Source organism: Topomyia yanbarensis, chromosome 2 (assembly GCF_030247195.1).
Source record: "Topomyia yanbarensis strain Yona2022 chromosome 2, ASM3024719v1, whole genome shotgun sequence".
NCBI lineage: Eukaryota > Metazoa > Arthropoda > Insecta > Diptera > Culicidae > Topomyia > Topomyia yanbarensis.
This window is the reverse complement of record NC_080671.1, coordinates 155,308,665-155,333,497: the sequence shown is the minus strand read 5'-3', so window position 1 is coordinate 155,333,497 and position 24,833 is coordinate 155,308,665. Positions and strand designations below refer to the sequence as shown.

General features: G+C 38.8%; 2 protein-coding genes across 2 annotated transcripts in view; one reads left to right on the top strand and one right to left on the bottom strand.

The window, feature by feature from the left end:
* Nucleotides 1–24,833, top strand: part of LOC131681816 (uncharacterized) — a 525,351-nt gene that overhangs the window by 62,144 nt on the left and 438,374 nt on the right. The gene's annotated exons all lie outside the window — the stretch shown is intronic.
* LOC131679849 (uncharacterized) lies at nucleotides 6,442–24,742 on the bottom strand. The gene is made up of 3 exons (XM_058960598.1): nucleotides 24,688–24,742; nucleotides 18,781–19,482; nucleotides 6,442–6,560 (listed from the first exon to the last, which is right to left on the bottom strand). Exons 1-3 carry the CDS (start codon nucleotides 24,740–24,742, stop codon nucleotides 6,442–6,444), a joined length of 876 nt encoding a protein of 291 aa, XP_058816581.1.

Below are 24,833 nucleotides of genomic sequence, written 5' to 3'. Positions count from 1 at the left end.
AGGCTTTTAAGAGGATCAGTAACATTGAAAGCTGTGAAAATTAAGTCCACTATGTCAGAAAATTTCATTAGTCCGTTACTGGACTGAGTATCTGTTTGAAAAACGGGGACACTTGGGGTTTTTGGTGTCCCTGGAAGTGGTGGGTACTCCTTGTTAGAATTAATATTTCCAAGTCCTGGAGCAAATTGCTTCGGCTTTTGTGCATCACTTCCGTTGGATTTATTGGTTGTAGATGGCGCACTCTGAGTGGACGACACCTTGGCACCCTTACGAGGCAATGTAGGGGAGGCTGGATTTCTCCTCTTCCTGGATTCCCCTGGGTTAACCAATGATGTTCCCTCTTGTGGGTCGTCAGATTCTTGCTCAACGCCAGCCAAAAGAGCAAAGGAATTTTCGGAAGGGACAGATGGCGAAGCATTCTTTAGCATTTCTGCATAAGAGTGCCTCGAGCGATCCTTAAGGGAGCGCTTAATTTTATCCCCGCGCTGCTTGTACGCCGGGCATGACTTAAGAGCATGCGGAGGGCCCCCGCAGTAAATACACTTCTCAGTTTCACCACCGCAAGCGTCATCCTCATGCTCTCCCTCGCATTTGCCGCACCGTTTTTTATTGCCACAATAAGTGGCTGTGTGGCCCAGTTGCTTGCAATTGCTGCAGTTCATTACCCGCGGTACAAACAGGCGAACGGGTAAGCGAACCCTATCCAGGAGGACATAGTTGGGAAGAGCAGACCCGGAGAAAGTCACCCGAATCGAGTCTGACGGAGAATAAATCGTCTTATCATTTTCTGTTTTTGCGGAATACAATTGCTTGCATTCCAGAATCTTCACCTTTTGAAGTGAAGGGTCCTTAAAGCAGCCAACCCCGTACTTCAACAGGTCTTCGCACTTTAGACCCGGTTCGGCGACTATTCCATCGATCTCCACTGCCCTACAAGGCACATACACTCGGAATTGTTTCGTAAAACGCTCGCTGCGAGCAATCTGGTTTGCCTGATCGAGGTCATTTACTATAACGCGTATCTTATTAGCTCGAACACGTGTTATCTGAGCTACGGCCGGGTAGTTAGCAGTCAGCTCCCGTGATATTTCTAGAATATTGGGCGATTTCGTGTTGGGCCGGAAATACACCACCCAGGGTCCATTTGAACTGGCTGGGTATGTTTTAATACGGGGAGGACTGGGGGGATCAGGGGAGGGAGTAATATCGGGTTTATCCGGTAAATCCATGGGAATATCATTCCCATCCAATGTTCCTTCGCCCTCGGCCATTTAGGCACGAGGATAGCACGTGGTGTAAACGAGAGATGAAACTTGTATTCAGGGTAAAGGGAAAAGTAGACCGATCGGGGAAAGGGAAACGAAAGAAAGAAAAATAATACTTAGCTTATATAGCGGCGTGTCCGGCAATTCTGGTATTCACTTCACCAGCCTGGGCACCGGCGAACAAAGACTGCCTCAAACAATAGTTGACCTTCACTGTCAATATATATTCTTGTTCACTTTATGCACAGCACCAGAAAACGAACTGCTTCGATCGAGAGCTCGGAGAGTTATGAACCCACTGTTGTTTATAGCATTTAATTTCTAGTTTTAAGATAGCTGTAAAAATTTTCCTCTTTTATAAACAAAATATTTCAACATTGTAACCTCCAAAATGTAAAAACTAACGAGTTTGGCACCACCAAGCTAACGCATTTGTGCCTATCGAATAAACGAACTGAATAAAAAAAAGTCCAGGAGTCATTCTTAGAGGTTTTCATTTAGATTTGTCCATTCTCAATTCCTGATGTGATGAAGAAATTAAATTTTTCCACAAGCGCAGATCGCTTGCCAAACAAGGACTGTGTACCGAATTTCGACATCTCCTTCTTCCACTTTCTGTACAGCTTCCTTGTTCAAATTTTTCCACCTTGTTGCCGCTCCTGGTGCCTTACGAACTTTATATACGTATTGTAGAAAACATTTCATTGAAGCGAGTAAATGCGCTATAATCTAGGCTCATTAGCCATGGCAGGACTAAATATCTCTATCTAACTCCAGGAACTTAGGACCAAAGGAGTGACATTAACCTTTTTAACCAAATCATTCCCAACGATTTACCAAATCCTCATCAAATTGAAACGGTCGGTACGGTTGTCCACGTTTCTTCCTTATTCAAGGCTCAAAATGATTCGTTGTTTGAATTCTTCATTAAATGAATAATTTGATTGCCGTATAATTTTGAATCATCTTCATTCTGTACGCTGCACAGTTGGCCTGGCCGTTTTAATGATTGTGTCACATACCATATGTGCCACAAATATTAATACTGACAAGAAAAATTGTACGTGAAAGTTAGCAATTTTCCAGGATTCCTACATGTATTAACTGTGTATGTGTACTAGGCTAAACTAGCATTGTAGAAAATAATTCATTGTTTTTGTTTAAATGATTTGAAAATTGATTCAAAATGTTGGATTGACGTTTGAATTGGTCCAATACCATCCTGATCATGTAGTGCCTCGTTCCCTATAGCTACCATCAATCCGGTTGATTGTCTGATGCTCTCTAAAAATCACATGGGTTAAGGTACAATGTGTGAATCCGAGCAACTGATCCATTGTTACCCCGCACGGTAAAGAGTTATAAACAATTAAGTGCTACTATTTTTTGGAACTATGATTCTATATTCATCCTAAGCTGGGGGCCCCTAAAAACCCAGGGCCCCTGGCTCTGGCCCAGTGTGCCCATGCGTAAAGACGGTACTGCCGGTGGATACCAGAACAGACACTGTTTGAGCCGCACCTCCTTGGTGAACAGACGCTCGGGACGTACCTCCTCAATCTAGCTGAAGTCAGAAGGGCAACAGTGCCCTGGCTGCACTACCAGCTAAGCACTAGACTGGTTCAATTTTTGACTTTTAGCTCCACCAGGCTTTTCTGATACCTTTTAGGGCCCTTAGTAATTGTGCAAATTTTGGTACCGATCGGTTGTGTCTACGGACCCTCCAAAAATTCCAAAGTTGGAAAATCGGTTAAAATTAAAAATAAATTTTTAAAAATTCGCCTCATCAATCAATTTATGAGAAAACTATATATTTCTAAAGGTATTCTTCTACTGAACACATTCGTGGAACATTGTACGTTTGTGAAAATTCGCTGAGAAAAGTTATTAACTAAAGAAGCAGCATGGCTTCAAAACAAGTTGATTTTATTATTAATCATAGCAACCCTGTTTGAATAATGCATCTGTCATACGGGAGCGGTGGGTGGTAAGCCTAGTTTGCACTTGTATAACGATGAAGGTATTCACACAGGGTTGCTATGATTAATAATAAAATCCACTTGTTTTGAAGCCATGCTGCTTCTTTAGTTAATAACTTTTCTCAGCGAATTTCCAAAAACTTAGAGTGTTCCACGAATGTGTTCAGTAGAAGAATACCTTTAAAAATATATAGTTTTCTCATGAATTGATTGATGAAGTGATTTTTTAGGAATTTATTTTTAATTCAACCGATTTTCCATACTAATTTCCATATAAACTTTGGAAGTTTTGGAGGGTCCGTAGACACAACCAATCGGTACCAAAATTTGCCCAATTACTAAGGGCCATAAAAGGAATCAGAAAAGCCTGGTGGAGCTAAAAGTCAAAAATTGAACCAGTCTACTAAGCAAACAACTCTTACCTGGCGGTCGTTGTAATCATATGACCCGGGGAAGCATGAGGTAGGGACTTGTGAGGACTAGAGCTATGTTGGACGCTCCTTCCAGGTTGTCGACTCACCGTTTTGCATTTCAATCGCTAATTGGACGTTAATTCAGACAACACTGGTCATCCAGAGCAAATTCTAATGTGAAAATTCTGCAAAAAGGCACTACACCACGGAAAACCTTGTGCAGAGGCAACTAAGAAAAGTCTGCCTACCGTAACCATAAACAGCAAACCGTTATCTTATTCCACGCCAAAATTAACAATAGTGCCCGGTTCCTCGAAGGCAACAGATGACGGTTAAGTTGCATTCGCATTCCTGCTTGGTGCTGTATTGCTTTCTTTGAAAATACTTTCAATTGCCTTCTGAATAGTTTGTAGTGAATTCCATCAATTCAAGCAATAAAAACTCGGTTTGTTGTCCTTGTACCATAGATTAAATAAACTGACGGCGTCGGTGGTTGAGTGGTAAGCGTGACCGCCACTCATTCCAGTTGGCCTGGGTTTTCAATTCCAGTCGAGGTCGCTGAGATTTTCCTGAGGTGAAAAAATCTGTGGTCACGTCTTCCTTCGGAAGGGAAGTAAAGCCGTTGGTCCCCGGTCCATGAGTTGATTGATCGATATCTCGTCCAGATAGTGAAGTCACCTTTCAGGCGTCGGTAAAGAAGTAGAACCCAACTTCTATACTTACTAACAAATATCCTCCTCCCGTGATACTTGTGGAGTGCGCAGTAGTATATACGGCCTCTAGCAAAAGCAAGTATCGGACTAACAATTCCTTCCCTTTCCTTCCGCGATCTACGTTTCGGCCCTGGCCGGCACCGGTATTGATCAATAAATAGTTTAAGATTACCAGGAGTTGCACATTGAAATATGTTTTGCTACTCCCAAGCATAATTATGATTCCCATACATACATTAAATAAACAACTCCCTTAAGAACGCTTGTTTCATCAAACATCAAATATCAAATAAAGTTATGGTGTCCACATCCACAGTAAGAGTTCAAATTTTCAAGTCATTAATTTTACATGTCCTTCAATTTTTTTCCGCATCATATACAAAGAAATTACAATTGCTATTATTACTGCTTTTCTATGAATATCGAAATTTTTCACCCATCTTCCGTTCATTCAGTATAACTGTCGAGTAAAAATATGGCCCCCCTAATTGGACTCGGACATCGTAGCACTCCTGGCTCTCTCATCGGGCCCATAACTACCACAGTATGGTTCGATTGCGATGTTTCATTATGCCGCAAATATACCGCACAACATACGTAAATATTACCTATTTCCTCTATCAACCTTTTCGATTCTCCTAAATAGCAAATAGTCCAAATGTCTAGATGCGGAGTATGGTTATTATTTCGTGGGGAGTCCGTAAGGCTATAATAAAACAATACACAAGTTTTAAGACAAAGCACACTGAAAATTCACTTCAATAGCCAAACAAGTAGCCGCCAATGAAAATATTATCTTATAATTTATTCAAAACGCGAATAACGACGTTGCTACCCCATCCAGCCTTCATAAACCAGGAATAAAATCAACTCAACTAGTGTCTGGCAGTCGGTCGGGAAAAAGGGTTACAACACCGCGCGCTATCGCCCCAGCAGCTGCAGGCCGTGCGCAACCCACCACGAGTGCTTCGAGACATTGCGAGAACGAAAGGGCTCGTAAAATTACCAACATGTAATTGTTTTTACGAGGCTTACCGCCGATGCCACCGCCAGTCGCCGTTTGTATTAAGTGTCCCGCCGACGCGATTCAGCAGCACCTAGCTTTGGTCTATAGGGAGAAAGCAATATCGTAAACAGTTTCGAAGCCGTGTAACAAAACTTTTTCGCGACTGTCGCTGGTATTTCATGTCGAGTTTTCTTCCCCGAGGGCAGATACCGGCTGCTGCGATAGGGTTAAATGTATAACATTGTTGGGTCGCCTAGAATTTCCTTTTCGAGTTCGCTGTCAGAATAAAATAGCTCTTAATTAAAATGTAGTGACTGGCGTCAGTGTACTTATCGAAGATTAATGAACAGTTCTTCACAAAGGTTTGGTTTGAAGTTGATTGGTCTTGTAAGAAACTGCTGCCCAAACCTAAATCCAATTACACGAAGGTTTCTGCAACCCGAACAGAAAGTCATAACAAAATGCTATCAAGATTGTGACCGTTGATAAGTTGTGTTATTTCACTACATGCCTTTTTAAAAATACAGCATGTTATAAAAAGCCCAATGGTCGTAAACTGTTGTTGCTTTCGTTGCTTGTATTCAGGTTGAAAACATCGCCGTTTTCTAGCTACCTATTTTTCTCGATAATTGGAATTGCACTCTGAAAAGAGTTTAACATGGAATTGTGCATTATATTTTTCAACTCACAAGAAATATTTCACACTTGCACCCTCGCTTCGTCGCCTATCGAAACCTTTACTCTATTGTGTACAGGCTAACAATCCTTGACATCCAATCTGGCCAAACGTTTCCTCATAGGCATTCACATCGGGTTCTCGGTATATGACCTGCTACCGAAACTAATAATTTATCCCTTATTTGCCTTCAACAGATCAAACGACTCCCACACGCATCAATTTTCCGCTGAACATTTGCCAACAGCAGTATTCATCCTTTCACTTCCTCCGGTGGCGCCCTTCTGTCTATCAGTTCAGTACCCATCAATTGCCGAATCCATTATCACTGGAGAGATCCGATTTCGGGGTCTCGTCGAATTACACGGCATCTATCAGAGCATGTTACATCAGTTTCGGCACAGTTCATCGCAGGCAGCTGTCAGAGTCACTCCATCGTCCATCGGCACAACACCAGTCACTGCACTACTGGCTAGGTCGGCCGTTTGGAAGCTTCCGTACATCGAACCTGAAAGAAATACGAGTTTCCACTTCAGCCAACCAGAATGCGTGTACAGCTATGACCGATAGGGAGGATAACTGTATGTACCTGAACGTGCTTACACATAGCAAGAGGCAAACATCAAAACCTAATTTTTATATTTTTACACACAAATACTAGCTGGCACACTTCGGGCTTGGAACGTTGCTGGCATCGGATTTCGATGATGTGTGATCCAATCGATATGCGATTTTTCATTTTGTAATACATATACATACTATGCCTATACATGTCTTATACAGTAAGTCGCTGCTTATCATTCGATTTTTTCATTGAATGTTATAGATGGGACAACCTGATATTTTCTAAATAATAATACTGTGTATTTTGGTTTTATACAGTAAATTAAAGGTGATTCACAGTACATGTAATCAAAAATGCTTATGCATTTTTCATGTTATTATGGGCACCATAAACTATTAGTATACCGTAAACCAGGGTGACTTTGATCAGCGGGGTGACTTTGATCACTCGAAACATTTTTCCTAGATCGCTTATTAAACCAGAATAATCTACCGAATCATTTTAATTTGAACTGATTTTTACTCTAAACTTATAAAATACTGATTTGTTATACTTTTTGAGTATATTGTTCGGTTTTTGGGTACAAAAACTACAAAAAACCGAAATTTGACTTTACGTAATTTTTACGAAGCTTCGTAAAGTGTCTATTTTTTATAAAACAAATAAATCTCAGATTTGAGCAAAAGTAATAAATTACAAGCAAGTTTTTGTTTATTTTAAGTTTATTTTAAGTACATTTTTTGTAAAACTAGTTGGCAATTATTTCAAATTATTTTAAGCTAAAATTCGCAACATTTTCTTTTATTGTTCAATATTCCAACGTGTTAGAATAGATGAAACTTTTTGTATATCGATAAAGCACTGAAATAAAACAATTTTAGCAGTTTTAAAGGTTTTCAGAATCTTTTATTCTAGTTGGACACGAATTATAGGAATTTTGGTTACTCGAATTTTACAGTACATTGAAATACTGTGTATAATACCAATTAACATCTATTTAACATTGAATATATTTCCAGAATCAGTTTAAACAAGCATTTCAATGAAAAACATTGACAATGATAACTTAATTTGGGTGAACATGCAGGTTATCAAAGTCACCCCGGAATACGAAAACGGACTTCAACTTGAAATTATTTTTGGAAAAATAGCTGTAAGCGGACAATTTTAGGTAAAACCATCCAATCTTATTCTCCATACATCAGTACATGGTTTAAAAATATTTAAAAATAGTTTTTAAACCATGCACCAGTAGTTTAGTCATAAAAATATTTGTGACTAAACTACTGGTTCTAGACATTTTATGCCTTCGGACTAAATAATCTGTGTTAATTGAAGCATATCTTGGAGAAGATGACATTGGGGTGACCCTAATCGTTTTTTATGATCATAAAATTATTTTCAAAATAAGATGAGATAGGGTAATTCCGTGAGAGATGCCGCGTCAGGAGAGATGCCGCACTCTCTATATCTCGTACATGGGGTCACTTTTATACGGTAATATGATATTGTGAGTTTGTCTTTCGAAGAATTATTACTCTAGAGATGTAAAAAGGATTATTTTAATCACTCACGAAAATTTTATTAATGATTTTGTGCGTTCAGTTACATCACGGAGTGCCGATAATTTTTCAGCGTCACATTAAAATTTCATTTTTTTAAGTTGTTCGATTTTTTTTTGGTAAATCATGTATCGGTTGAATATCTGGGACCTTTTAGAAGGCATTCTGATCATGAGCACGGTAATCCATAATTTTAGAGGAAAATGTCGTCGTGCGGCATCTCTCCCCTACAATTGGGAGAGATGCCGCTTCAAAATTGCGGGTGAGATGCCGCACTCAATGGAAGAGGATGCATAGCTTAAATGTATTTTTTTCACCTCGGAATGTCATTAAATGATCATTTGCGTCAGGTATATGTTCTTAATAAGATATATCCACAAACTAACGGACCTAACACAGTGACATATAGGATAATGATTATCTATGTATTTAAACGGGCGATATGTATCTAAGTAAAAGTAACTTCTGTTTATTCTTTAAAGTTTCAGGCACTAATTTTCGTAAACACATTGATTTGTAGTAATGTCAATATTGAAATAAAAGTGAAAATTTGAACGAATTGATGCTTTTTCAAAATGAATCTTTCAAGAACAAACCTAAGTTGTATAAATTCATTGGGAGAAACAACCAAACAGTGCTTGTAAGGAACTGCTACCAACACATAGATATGTATATCGCTCGTACAAACATATAGATAAATAGTGCCCTCAATTAAGTTAGTCCAACTTAACCGTTACACAAGGTTGCGAAAGAAAAATATTTTTAAAGTATTAAATAAAAAATGTTTCTGGAAATGGTAGTACCCCCTTAAGAAAAGTGAAGGTGCTAGCCGATTTATAGGTGTAATCAAACTTCATGAAACTGAGTTGAAGACACATCCCGATGAGAACGACATAACAGAAAGCTATCAAATTTATATCTCATGTTGATATTTATTACTCACTGTGTTATTTTTGTGATATCCCTATCAGCTAGGCAAGCAAACTTATATCAAGATTATATCTTCTAGTGATATCATTGAACTGCTAATATGATTTTAATGTACGCATATAACAATGATGTTATAATATATTACATATTCCATATTCTTTAACAATTATCTTTGAACGCTAATTGTAAACTGTAAAGCGGGCAAATGACCAGTCGGTTAAAGCCCCAATAAACAAATCGATCGATCAACTGTGAATGATTGTTATGTTTCACCAATGATCGTCTATTTGCTAATACGCTGAAGCCGTATGCGTATTTATTCAACTTTTTAAAGCAAATTTTCGAAGTTTTTATTGATTTCCATATATTTGCGTTTTCCACATGGACATTCAAAGTTCCACGAGAATAGATAAGTTTTAGATGCAAGAGGACGGAAAACTAGAAGGTGTTAACTTACTTGGTTGCATTTTGATTAAGAGATTAGCTTTTTGTGAGACACTCGTCTGACACGCAATTTCGAATATGTGGCTTATGATTTCAATGTTGAAGCCTTTATTCAAAAAGTTTTGGAATCGCAAAGTTATCAACAAGCTATTCTAAAGAATATAATTTTCATATAAAACTTATTTTAAAGAAGATGCAGGAAGTATCAAGCACTCCAGATGAAATAAAGAAACGCGGATTCAAATAAAAAAGCATTTTTAAACTATTTTTTATGGTTTAGTCAAATGATTCTATAAAATTTTTGCTTTTAATTAATTGTGTATATTGCGAAAACGAATTTTCAGAACTTAAAAAACTGTTTGATATATACTGATTTCCACAATACCGTTATGAATTTTGAGGATCTTCGAGGATCTTCTGTCCGATTTTTCCAATTTATGCGAGTTTTTCATAAACAACCGAAACTTGCCCAGTTTGTGGGTATCTGATTTTGTACGCTCTCCGAATTACCAAAGCATTGTAATTTCTTTTATTTCAACCCCCGCATAAAAATGTTTAAGTTTGAGATTGTTGTGTCTTTTCATTCCACCTAAGACAGTTTGACATTTACAATGAACTGACAATTACTTTGAATGCGCATTTGTACTAGTGTTTCTGTTGTATTCGATGGTGCTTCGTCCGTCTTAAAAAAACATCGAATTAACAAATTTTCGTAATAATCAAGATACTTGATTCATTTTGTAGAAAGTTAAAAAAGGAATAATGCGACCTGTTCAAATTGTTGAAAGATTAATATTTGTGAGTATGCTGCATAAAGCTATCAATATTTCAAAATGGCCTAGAAATCTGTGAATAAATACACATCGAAGCTGGTATTATTGTTTGCTGTTACAATTTCGATATGTGTTTTAGATAGTACTTGAAATAGCTGAAAACTTTAATGCAAAAATATTGAATAATTTCCTCCTTAAAACTAAATAAAATTTAGAAAAGAAAATGTATTTTAGAAAACATGAAATATTCTAAAATTCGTCACACCGAAGAATCCTCAACAATTTCTCGAATTTTATGATTATCTGTTATAATATTCGCAGTTGATAGATTGAACTATTATAAAAAATTGTATTTCTGAGAATTTATTAGATGTGAGATAATTGTACTGGTTTGCTTAATCTTCCCCATTTTAAAAATGCCAATAACAAAACCCCAAAAGCGACTTTACTTGAAATCTCAAAATGCAAGCCTCAAAACTTTGGTATTTGTTTCTTTGAATCTATTAGGAATAATAAGTAACATTTGTCGTATTCTCCGTAAAATAATGTAGGTAAATTATCCGCTAAATGTTACCATATCGCATCGACATTATTCCTAAAAATCGTGTAAATCGTGTTAACGTACAAGAGAAGCACCGAAGCGCACTATTTAGAATCTAAAAATAGCCCCACTTTCCTAATCTGAAAAGGTATTATAAAGCTATTCAGTCTATCGTAATATAGGCAGCTGTAGTAGTGAGCAAAACTGTATGAAAACAAAGCGTATTATACAAGGAAAACAAACAGTCCTTTGGCTTTGGCAAAGTTCAATGTGTGCGTTCTGGAAACATCTTCTGCATCTATAATCGTTTTGCCTTGACGAATGCGTAGAATATTATGCTAACATTAAACATCGATCGAAAGCAACGTCGTTGGTTCATGCAGGAAAACATCCTCATAAAACTCAGAATACCCAGGTTCAAATCGCTATATCCACTAATAACAATCAGCGTGTCATATATTCTATTCATAATAACAATCAGCCAGCATGTATGCAATCATTCGACTAAACTATAGAAAGCTTTTGCTACATGAAGCTTTTTGCTTCCAACCGAAAAGCACCTTAATGTATGCTATATTTTTCTATTTTATTCTATTTTTAGACCTGCACGCTAAATTCGTTGATACTATACAATAGGTAATAAAAGCTATATTGGCCGTGGGTGAACCTAACAAATTTTGTTATAATTCTGATAGAAGCCTATCACAGGTTGTCATATTTTTGATATATACTAGAAGAATTTCTGTTATGTTTTCTGTTATTTTACCAACTAACGAGACCAAATTTATAACACAACTTGTTATCATAACAAAGTAACTCAGTCTGTAATAATTTTGTTATTTCTTTCTGATCGGGATCACAAAAACATCAATGAGAACCAAAAAATACTTTTGTTCACCATTTTTCAGTTTGTGGCCCCGGTGCGGCGTCTCACTCGCACATGCGGCATCTCTCCCGCAATGACCTTTTTTGTAAAATGTTCATGGAAATTTAATGACTTTTTTTCATGACAAAAACCATTTCACAGTATTTTAAAAACTTGTCGCAATTGATAAAAATGATTTCATCAATTATTGAATGATTTACTTTGATGCAGGATAGATTTTAAGAAATGTGCGGCATCTTTCCCCAAATTACCCTAGAGTAATCAAGTGTTCCGTCTAAAAAATTCTGCTGGTATATTTTCCCAGTTTTTAAACGCGAATAACTTCCGTTGTACTAACCGAAATCACGATATTTTTGTACTATTTAAACGGAAATACGTGGAGGTGTTTTGTATTCGATTTCGCTAAATTTACGACTACTATAAATAAACCAAAAACGAATTTTCAGAAAATCTTTCAAAAACAACGAAGAAAATGCGAAATTTACAAGCCTTTTTCAAGCTGAATGGGCTCACCTAAGTGTTTCATAACATAGGGTAAGGTTATATATGACGAATTTCGCGCCAAATCGTATTCAGAGTTGGCAGCACCCTCTCAGATTCTAATAAAACTTTCTGTACATGAAGACTTTGTCACAAAAAGCCACTTTGCATATTTTGTTTTTCTAAAAACGATCTAGACTGTCTTTTGAAAAGGGCCAAACTTTTTTTTACCATTTTTTTTCAAATTCTAAAAGTCGAAGTCTAAAACTGACAAATCTTCAAAAATTGTTGTAGGAGTGGTTTTCACAAAATTAGTCAAATTTTCGAATAAAAATATTAAAAAATTCTTCATTGACTCCTACACTGAAAAAAATCGATTTTAAAAATTTAAAGTCGATTTACAAAAAAACCCATTTTTGATCTGGATGAAATTTTGTTCCAAGATAGGTATTTACGTTCCCTACCTACCATCGCAAATTCAAGTTGGGCACTTTTAAGAAAAAAAAAAGTTATTTGAAAAAAACTTTTCCTTGTCCAAACTGATTTTTTTCTTCACTGTATTTTTACCGAAAACTATACCAATGAAAGTCATAATCATCTCAGAATCCAATAAAACTCAGTTTCTGAGACGATATTGTCTAATTTAGCAACTAAGCATATTTTTATTAAGTGGTTAACTAATTTTACATTTTTCATGAAATATAAATTCTTTTATTACTTTATCTGAAAGTACAACTCCTCGAGAATGTTTTCCCAAATTTTTATAAAGATCCGAGAAATAGATCGAAAGTTACAGCGCTTCCAAGCGCGCTTCGTCTACCAAGAGCAGTGGTAATTTGAAATTGTAAACTCGATTATCTCGAAATGTTGTTTTACTAAAAATGGTTTTTACGTGATCACGATTGCCGAAAAACTACCCAATCAATTTTCTTAACTTTTTTTTCAATTGATCGTAAAGAATTTTTAATGATTCCTTTTTTATGAATTTTTTGTTTCATGAATAAGAATTTTTTAATATAATTTTTAGAACTCAAAACAGCGATTTTTTACTAAAAGCGTTCTCAAATGCAGGAAAAAAATATTATTTATTCAACTAATCGTTGAGGTACGAGGAATACTATACTAATGGAATTTTTCAAGACCATTCCGAAAATACCCAAATAGATTGGGTTATAGCGAATTTCGCTAAACCGGAAGCCGCCATCTTGGATTTCAAAATGGCGTCAAAAATCAATTTCTGGCACCTACTCTTCAAGACCATTCCGAAAATACCCATATTGGTTGGGTTATAGCGAATTTCGCTAAACCGGAAGTCGCCATTTTTGGTTTCAAAATGGCATCAAAAATCAATTTCTGGCACCTACTCTTCAAGTTCATTCCGAAAATATCCATATTGTTGGGGTTGGGGCCATAAGAAGTTTTCCAGACCCGTCTCTTTCATCTTTCCGAAAATCTAGTCTTTTGCATTCAAAAGGACTTAAAATATTTTTAGCAAAAACCGTATTAATTGCGAAATCCGCGCAAAATAAAAACTGCCAAAATTTTTCTAAGTTCTTTGTGTTTAAAAGGACTTAGAATTTTTTTTCAGGAGGAAGTCTGTCTGTTGCATTGAAAAGGAAAATATTTTTGCAAAAACCGCGTTAATTGGAAACTGCACGTAAAAACACCGCGTTGATTGGAAAATCCGCGTAAAAAAACCTCGTAGAAAAACCGCGCAAAAAAAACCGCCTAAAAACCTGAGTGTATAAGCAGTAGCTGCTATGGATTCTCGGCAACGTTGGCTTTTTCACCCATTTGTACTCAATCAAACACGGGTACGTTATAAATAAAGGTACCGCATGCCAGTTTCAATGATTTGCCTTATTTTGACGAAGCTTCGTAAAGTGTCTATTTTTATAAGGTGATGAGCCTATTTGCGCCATGTTTCTATTATCACCCTACCCATTTGAAGCCGTTGGTTAGAGCAGTGTCTGCCATCTTTGTTCAACGCATTGAGTTAAATAGTAGCGCAACAATAGGGGCACTCGATTCCAGTTTTCATTGTGCTCAAACACGAGAATTTTACTGTTTTCAACGCATTTGTGTTATTATATTAGTTCTTAACAACGAAGCAAAGCGGTTGATGTTAATTTTTACGCATTCCATTGATTGTAAGGCAAGAAATTACCGAATTAGTGAGGCACCTTGTTTAGTATGGTGAAAATAGGCTCATTACCCTACAACACATAAATCTAGCAAATTCCAAGTGACTTTTAATTTTTCTGTAGCGACGGTTGTGCCAAATTGATTTATAAGAGCAAATCTTAAAAACCTTTTTTTTGTGAAATTAGCTCGCAATTATTTCAATTTCGTTGGGCTTCGGTGATGAGCATGAGGGCGCGTACTCTTGAATGGTGGATAAGAGTGGGAGATCCAAGCGAGTGCTGGTTCTTTGATCCCTGAATCTCTTCCTCTCATTAACACAATAAATTGCATATTCTCTCTTATACACTCACAATTTCTTCCATTCCAAACGTACAAACGCTCGTGACCTTCGTGATAACACAAACCTGGTTACAAAGTGGACATGCAATTGCAATCATTTACACATCCTTACGCCCGCGATCTTGCCAAAATTAAAACACCCCGGTAATTAAGTGAATTTTTTAGCACTTGTAAATTTACAAACGCGGTCTCAAGCATTAACGCCATTAATCTTAGCTTTCTAGCCTCATGCCCTCAGTTAGACTCAGTTAGATCTACTAGACAACACGTGCCAAAAGCTTTCATATTCACTGGACAGTGGCGTAGCCAGAGGCGGGAGGTTTGGGGGTTATTATTTTTTTAGTTCGAGATTTAATGTCTTCAGCAAAGTTTTCAAAAATGCTATTTCAAACAACTTTATTGAATGAAGCGGGTATAGTGTAGTTGGTCCGTCGATTGCCTTGTACGCAGCTCTTTTAAGTTCGATTCCCAACCCCAGTAAATCAGGTTTGTAATTTTTCTAACCTAAAATTAGATCCGAAAGACCCTAAGGTTCAAACAATATAATTCACATTTTATTCAAAGTAGTCTCTGAAGCTTACAATAAAACATTTATTGAAAAGAACTGGTTTTAAGAAAAGTTCTTCAATATTTATCGATATACTGCATTTATATAGCTTTCATATTTTCAACAAAGTTGTTTTAAATGACATTATCAACAACTTTGCTGAAGACACCAAGTCTCTTACTATTTTTGAAGAGTTAATTGTTCATAGATACTTGTAGAAGATTTTACGTTGGAAAGCTTCTTCGAGTTTATTAAAACTCCAAAGTGCTTTCGAACTTATGTGTTAAGATTGTTAGAAAATTATGGTCAATATCGTTAGAAAACATTTTTTCCCTTTTAAAACTACACTTTGTGTTATCATACTTTTACTTAAGTGACATATTATAAAAGAAATTATAAAAGACATCTATTAGACTAATTTTGTTTCCGAACTTTCAATAATTTATCAACCTTACTTAAAATTTAAGTATTTTCGAAAAATCAACAATTTTCAACAAAACCCCCTCCAAACCAAATTTCTGGCTACGCCACTGCCACTGGACAACACGTTCCATGGCGACATGACCGGGAACTCTAGTAATATGGGGTAACGCACAACCTGTCAGAATGTGATCCGTACACCGAAGACTAAATATTAGAACGAAGTTCCGTGTGGCCATTCAAGAACGCGCGAATATGTGATTGGCCATTGGCCACAGGGATACAAAATCGAATTTATTCACGTAAAGTAACATACACGTGAGCACACGCGACAAACACGTCAACATACGAAGGCTGAAACCCTTCGCTATCATCTACGCACAAGCTTTATTGCACTCCGGAAATAATTTGAACGTTTTAGTACTTACAAAGTTGCAAACGCGGTCTCAAACGCGAACCCGCAAACGCGCGCGATCATGAATCGGTCACGTACGGAAATCTGGGACTCTAGTGATATGAAAGAACCTACTTTCTTCTAGAATCTTGAAACCGCACACGAAAAATTAATTATTAGATTCACGGTCCGCGCGCGATCATTCTAGAACACACGCGAATATGCGGTTATAAAATAGAATTTATACACGTGATGTTACATACACGTTAGCATACGCGACATGCAAACACACACGCAATCGAACACGTTAACGTACAAATGCTCGAGCTTTTCGCGATGATACACGCGATCGTGAAGACCCTGCGCCCGCACATACCTGAACAGTACAATGAATATCACATTCAGAATCACGGCTCGCTGCAATTGGCCTAAAGCAGTGTTTTAGTGGGCGCCATTGCCTGTCTCGTCTGCAATTGTAGTATACGATTCTGATGGTAAGTCCTCTCACGTTCTGATAATATATCGTGAGCGAGTATGGGGCGGGAATGGATGACGGTTTACTGGCGGTTTGGATAACATCACTTGAGTCTGTTCGCAAATCGGTTCTATCGGTAAAGGATGATCGATTTGGTCGGTTGAAAACGAAACGGAGTGCACCCGTCAGTGCGGTCAAAGTCGAATGGACTTAACGTTATTCCTTTTTGCCAGGTTGCCGTTGATAACGCAGCATCTTTGTGGTTTAATCCGATAGCAACTTTAAACGAAACGAGTCGTTACCTTAATCACGATGATTTTTGTTTTCAGTATAGCAAAAAAATGTATCTTTATTCTAAAAAATCGTAGAAGGGCATCTGTCAAAATTTATGTTTCAAAATGGCGCTTCCACGAATAAGTGAAGTCAGAAAATATCACGATTTTCTAAGAAATCGAGGGGGTCTGAATTACTCCTACTGTCTGTCTTAATAGCCCCGGGTCCCCCTATCTACTGTCTAACACACTGACTTTACCATAATTGTTTTAACCCACTCTAACTTTGTGTATAATAGGAAACTCCTGAAAATTATTTTCAACACTTTCTGGAGTTCAAGTGTAAGTCCATTTTCACGTCTAAGCCCTAAATCTAATTGGGGTTGAACCTGGTCTTGGACTTGGACTTGGACTTGGACTTGGACTTGGACTTGGACTTGGACTTGGACTTGGACTTGGACTTGGACTTGGACTTGGACTTGGACTTGGACTTGGACTTGGACTTGGACTTGGACTTGGACTTGGACTTGGACTTGGACTTGGACTTGGACTTGGACTTGGACTTGGACTTGGACTTGGACTTGGACTTGGACTTGGACTTGGACTTGGACTTGGACTTGGACTTGGACTTGGACTTGGACTTGGACTTGGACTTGGACTTGGACTTGGACTTGGACTTGGACTTGGACTTGGACTTGGACTTGGACTTGGACTTGGACTTGGACTTGGACTTGGACTTGGACTTGGACTTGGACTTGGACTTGGACTTGGACTTGGACTTGGACTTGGACTTGGACTTGGACTTGGACTTGGACTTGGACTTGGACTTGGACTTGGACTTGGACTTGGACTTGGACTTGGACTTGGACTTGGACTTGGACTTGGACTTGGACTTGGACTTGGACTTGGACTTGGACTTGGACTTGGACTTGGACTTGGACTTGGACTTGGACTTGGACTTGGACTTGGACTTGGACTTGGACTTGGACTTGGACTTGGACTTGGACTTGGACTTGGACTTGGACTTGGACTTGGACTTGGACTTGGACTTGGACTTGGACTTGGACTTGGACTTGGACTTGGACTTGGACTTGGACTTGGACTTGGACTTGGACTTGGACTTGGACTTGGACTTGGACTTGGACTTGGACTTGGACTTGGACTTGGACTTGGACTTGGACTTGGACTTGGACTTGGACTTGGACTTGGACTTGGACTTGGACTTGGACTTGGACTTGGACTTGGACTTGGACTTGGACTTGGACTTGGACTTGGACTTGGACTTGGACTTGGACTTGGACTTGGACTTGGACTTGGACTTGGACTTGGACTTGGACTTGGACTTGGACTTGGACTTGGACTTGGACTTGGACTTGGACTTGGACTTGGACTTGGACTTGGACTTGGACTTGGACTTGGACTTGGACTTGGACTTGGACTTGGACTTGGACTTGGACTTGGACTTGGACTTGGACTTGGACTTGGACTTGGACTTGGACTTGGACTTGGACTTGGACTTGGACTTGGACTTGGACTTGGACTTGGACTTGGACTTGGACTTGGACTTGGACTTGGACTTGGACTTGGACTTGGACTTGGACTTGGACTTGGACTTGGACTTGGACTTGGACTTGGACTTGGACTTGGACTTGGACTTGGACTTGGACTTGGACTTGGACTTGGACTTGGACTTGGACTTGGACTTGGACTTGGACTTGGACTTGGACTTGGACTTGGACTTGGACTTGGACTTGGACTTGGACTTGGACTTGGACTTGGACTTGGACTTGGACTTGGACTTGGACTTGGACTTGGACTTGGACTTGGACTTGGACTTGGACTTGGACTTGGACTTGGACTTGGACTTGGATTTGGACTTGGACTTGGGCTTGGACTTGGACTTGGGCTTGGGCTTATGTTTGGACTTTGACTTGGACTTGGGCTTGGGCTTGGACTTGGACTCAGACTTGGATTTGGACTTGGACTTGGACTTGGACTTGGACTTGGACTTGGACTTGGACTTGGACTTGGACTTGGACTTGGACTTGGACTTGGACTTGGACTTGGACTTGGACTTGGACTTGGACTTGGACTTGGACTTGGACTTGGACTTGGACTTGGACTTGGACTTGGACTTGGACTTGGACTTGGACTTGGACTTGGACTTGGACTTGGACTTGGACTTGGACTTGGACTTGGACTTGGACTTGGACTTGGACTTGGACTTGGACTTGGACTTGGACTTGGACTTGGACTTGGACTTGGACTTGGACTTGGACTTGGACTTGGACTTGGACTTGGACTTGGACTTGGACTTGGACTTGGACTTGGACTTGGACTTGGACTTGGACTTGGACTTGGACTTGGACTTGGACTTGGACTTGGACTTGGACTTGGACTTGGACTTGGACTTGGACTTGGACTTGGACTTGGACTTGGACTTGGACTTGGACTTGGACTTGGACTTGGACTTGGACTTGGACTTGGACTTGGACTTGGACTTGGACTTGGACTTGGACTTGGACTTGGACTTGGACTTGGACTTGGACTTGGGCTTGGACTTGGACTTGGACTTGGACTTGGACTTGGACTTGGACTTGGACTTGGACTTGGACTTGGACTTGGACTTGGACTTGGACTTGGACTTGGACTTGAACTTGAACTTGGACTTGGACTTGGACTTGGACTTGGACTTGGACTTGGACTTGGACTTGGATTTGGACTTGGACTTGGGCTTGGACTTGGACTTGGGCTTGGGCTTATGTTTGGACTTGGACTTGGACTTGGGCTTGGACTTGGACTCAGACTTGGATTTGGACTTGGACTTGGACTTGGACTTGGACTTGGACTTGGACTTGGACTTGGACTTGGACTTGGACTTGGACTTGGACTTGGACTTGGACTTGGACTTGGACTTGGACTTGGACTTGGACTTGGACTTGGACTTGGACTTGGACTTGGACTTGGACTTGGACTTGGACTTGGACTTGGACTTGGACTTGGACTTGGACTTGGACTTGGACTTGGACTTGGACTTGGACTTGGACTTGGACTTGGACTTGGACTTGGACTTGGACTTGGACTTGGACTTGGACTTGGACTTGGACTTGGACTTGGACTTGGACTTGGACTTGGACTTGGACTTGGACTTGGACTTGGACTTGGACTTGGACTTGGACTTGGACTTGGACTTGGACTTGGACTTGGACTTGGACTTGGACTTGGACTTGGACTTGGACTTGGACTTGGACTTGGACTTGGACTTGGACTTGGACTTGGACTTGGACTTGGACTTGGACTTGGACTTGGACTTGGACTTGGACTTGGACTTGGACTTGGACTTGGACTTGGACTTGGACTTGGACTTGGACTTGGACTTGGACTTGGACTTGGACTTGGACTTGGACTTGGACTTGGACTTGGACTTGGACTTGGACTTGGACTTGGACTTGGACTTGGACTTGGACTTGGACTTGGACTTGGACTTGGACTTGGACTTGGACTTGGACTTGGACTTGGACTTGGACTTGGACTTGGACTTGGACTTGGACTTGGACTTGGACTTGGACTTGGACTTGGACTTGGACTTGGACTTGGACTTGGACTTGGACTTGGACTTGGACTTGGACTTGGACTTGGACTTGGACTTGGACTTGGACTTGGGCTTGGACTTGGACTTGGGCTTGGGCTTATGTTTGGACTTGGACTTGGACTTGGGCTTGGGCTTGGACTTGGACTCAGACTTGGATTTGGACTTGGACTTGGACTTGGACTTGGACTTGGACTTGGACTTGGACTTGGACTTGGACTTGGACTTGGACTTGGACTTGGACTTGGACTTGGACTTGGACTTGGACTTGGACTTGGACTTGGACTTGGACTTGGACTTGGACTTGGACTTGGACTTGGACTTGGACTTGGACTTGGACTTGGACTTGGACTTGGACTTGGACTTGGACTTGGACTTGGACTTGGACTTGGACTTGGACTTGGACTTGGACTTGGACTTGGACTTGGACTTGGACTTGGACTTGGACTTGGACTTGGACTTGGACTTGGACTTGGACTTGGACTTGGACTTGGACTTGGACTTGGACTTGGACTTGGACTTGGACTTGGACTTGGACTTGGACTTGGACTTGGACTTGGACTTGGACTTGGACTTGGACTTGGACTTGGACTTGGACTTGGACTTGGACTTGGACTTGGACTTGGACTTGGACTTGGACTTGGACTTGGACTTGGACTTGGACTTGGACTTGGACTTGGACTTGGACTTGGACTTGGACTTGGACTTGGACTTGGACTTGGACTTGGACTTGGACTTGGACTTGGACTTGGACTTGGACTTGGACTTGGACTTGGACTTGGACTTGGACTTGGACTTGGACTTGGACTTGGACTTGGACTTGGACTTGGACTTGGACTTGGACTTGGACTTGGACTTGGACTTGGACTTGGACTTGGACTTGGACTTGCACTTGGACTTGGACTTGGACTTGGACTTGGACTTGGACTTGGACTTGTCGTTACAATATAAAAAATTGATATATAATGTGAAAAGTTATCGTGCGTGTTCATGATTTTTTGCAGAATTTTTAATTTAATTTTTCAAATGTTATAAAAGTTTTTTTGTGATAGTTTTTTTGTCAAGTGTCTCCACTGCTGGACGATCTGTCTAAGGCCAGGGGAGACTTGACCAAGAGAATTTTGAAAAATCCAAACAAAAAATAATGACACTAAAAACACTGTAATTTTTTTTTTTTCAAATTGTCGAGATCCTTAGGTAGCAATAAAAAATATAAAAGGGTTGCATTTCAAAAAAAATCGATTATTTTACTGCATTTCTTTTTAAGGATTAACTGTACTGCTTACATTGCATGGTCACACGTCACGAAATCAGTAATATTACTGCTAACTTTGTTTACTAACACTAAAATATATAGACTGATGTTTGAAGTGGGATTTTTGTGGGGTAATTAACATTAACAGTAGCTACCAAAGCATAGTAAATATCAGAAATTTTGCATTAGGGCATCGCAAATTTTTTTTTAATTCTCGAAGCCCCCATCCCCCTCTCATATTGCGACAAATGTTAAAGTCAGCTCAGATGCCAAATTTCACATCATATGGACAATTCTAGACTCCCGCCCACTTCGATTTAAATTTTTGATATTGGTGCCATGGAAAAATATAGAGGAAAAATATATTCAATGCTGTAACTTCTGAAGTAGCAATAAGAAAATTACAACTATTATCTCTTTTTAAAGGAAATAATCTTAGTATTTGAATGGAAATATTTTCGTTTCTAGCAAAATACGGAAAAGTGGGGTACTGGGTCATTTAGGCCCCAAAATCCCCTTTTTAATAATTTTTCTGCTCCATGCAAATCATACGTATTTTTCTGCTGATGCAAATCATACGTATTTTTTCAGTTTTTCTAATGTGAAAAAATCTCGAAATCGAACGGAACCTTTTTGATCTTTGTCCAAATGCGAGAATCTGGGGTTATAGGGCCTTTTATTCTTCATAAATTTTTTTATCATTTTCTCGTGCATATATCTCTATTTTTCTTCACTCAATTTTAATAAAATGTATCATGTTGAACGTGGAAAATCCTTAGGAACAATATAAAAATTCGTTACCGGTAAAATTCAGAAACATCAAATTATCTGACATATAGTCTCGATTTCACATTTTTATCATAAAATCGCACATATTAACTCCATTTAACAACAAAATTCTTATTTAATTTACTACTTTTAGTGTAAATTACGCTTGGGGATCGCATTAGAAAAGACTCCATCCTGGAAAAATAGGCGAAGTTGAGGTATTAAGACATTTAATGAAAAAACATGTGATTTGTAGAGTTAATATTACAAAAAATATATATCTGAATTTTACCGCTAACGAATTTAATTTTGTTGTATTTCTAAGAATTTTCCACGTTCAAAAAGGTACAATTTATTAAAATTGAGTGAAGAATGATAGAGATATATGCACGAGAAAATGATAAAATTTAAAATGAATGACAAAAGGCCCTATAACCCCAACTTCTCGTATTCGGACAAAGGTCAAAAAGGTTCCGTTAGATTTCTGAGATTTTTTCACATCAGAAAAACTGCAAAATATGTATGATTTGCATCACGGAGCAGAAAAATCATTAAAAATAGGGGATTTTTTGGGCCAAAATGACCCAGTATCGCACTTTCCTGTATTTTTTTTAGAAACAGGAATATATTCATTCAAATACTAAGGTTATTTCCTTTAAAAAAGGTATAAATTGTAATTTTCTAATTGCTACTTCAAAAGTTACAGTATTGAATATATTTTTCCTCCATATTTTCCCATAGTATCAAAAATTTCAAGCAAAGTGGGTGGGAGTCTAGAATTGTCCAAATGATGTGAAATTTGGCATCTGAGCTTCTTTGGACATTTTTCACAATACGAGAGGGGGGCCTTTGAGAAATCAAAAAAAAAATTGCTATGTCCTATTTTGCATCTTTCTTCAGCTTAATGCCACTTGGTCTAGTCTCCCCATAAAATCTTGGTCGAGTCTCCCCAACATTGGTTATTGCGTTACATGTCGTGCAAATTTTAGTAATAAGCAATCTTATGTTCCGATTAATGTATAATCATTTCACTGCATCATAAGGAATAAGATGATATATGTGTACTTTAATAGTAATTAGTAGTCTGGTAGATATGTCCATACAAAGTTTAATAAAAAATTACATCATTTAATGCAAATTTATTAATTACGGAATATTTTCTATAGGGAAGGATTTTTAATCCCAAGCTTTTAAAATTTCCTTAAGGGATCGGAACAAGTATTACAAATATTTTTGAAAAAAATCAGAACCTAAAAGAAGACGTCATAGCTATAAATAGAATTTTGCGCTTGGACAAATCTCCCCATGTTCCCCTATTGATGAATGTTCATTTCAAAATTGCTTCTCCTGCTCCTCATCGTTAGGCATGATTCGTTGATTCTTTCGAAGAAATAATACTGCTGTCAAATTAAACTTTGTCATTTATTTTCCAGGAGATATTTGGTAGGACCTGCAAGTAGGCCTGGTGTTATACGTATGTCTTTTCGATTAGTTTTTCATACGCAAGAGTTCAAGAAGTCCAAAATATACTCAACAAATCTCATATCAATCCCTCTTTATAATTTGCCCTAACAGACATCTTTAAAGCAAATATTTCATCACACATAAATCCGCAATTTTCCTAATGGAGTTTACAATCAGATAAGTTTGCTTAAATCTTAACTAGTGCTGGAAACAACAAAACAATTTGAAGTGTAAAGTTCACAACCTACAACCTCATCCGTGGAACGTTTGCTCTGCATTTAGTGGCATCCTTGAGAACAATTGGCCCGCGGTGGACACTGTGAGCAATGGTGACTGTTGTGGTTTCCACGGTGAGCCAGAAAATGTGCCAAGCGCAGCCGGTCGATGGCTTTCTCCTTTGCGAGGAAAACTTTTATTCATATCATTCACCTACACTTTCACAGACTCCCACACATGCACCGGTTCGCTCCACAGCAGACAGGCGACAGAGGAAGGTGACTAAGCAAACAGAACTGTGGAAGGATTATTTGCATAGTTGCGGAGGATTGTGGGGAATGTTTTGGTCTATTGCAAGCTGTGAAAGAAGGAGCAGCCACTCGCTCGGTTAGTGTTGACTGTGGTGTAGTAGTACATTGTGGGAAAATGTGTTTACAGTGCTGAAATACGCCCGAATGGGATTTTGGATTGGGATTCACGATGCCTGGATTGGAGCTGAAATGGGATGGATTGATGCAGCATAGGAAAGAAGCGAAACTATACAGAGCTTCGAAAGTGCAAGGGCATTACCTGTTGACTTGTTGCCGAAACTCTCTCCAGAAAATATTAGTAGATTGGTAATCATACTAATCGATTTGGTTGAAGGAAGGATATATTTAGATAGTTCAGAAGCATGTACTGATTCACATTTGATTATATTTACTTCTTGATGCTAA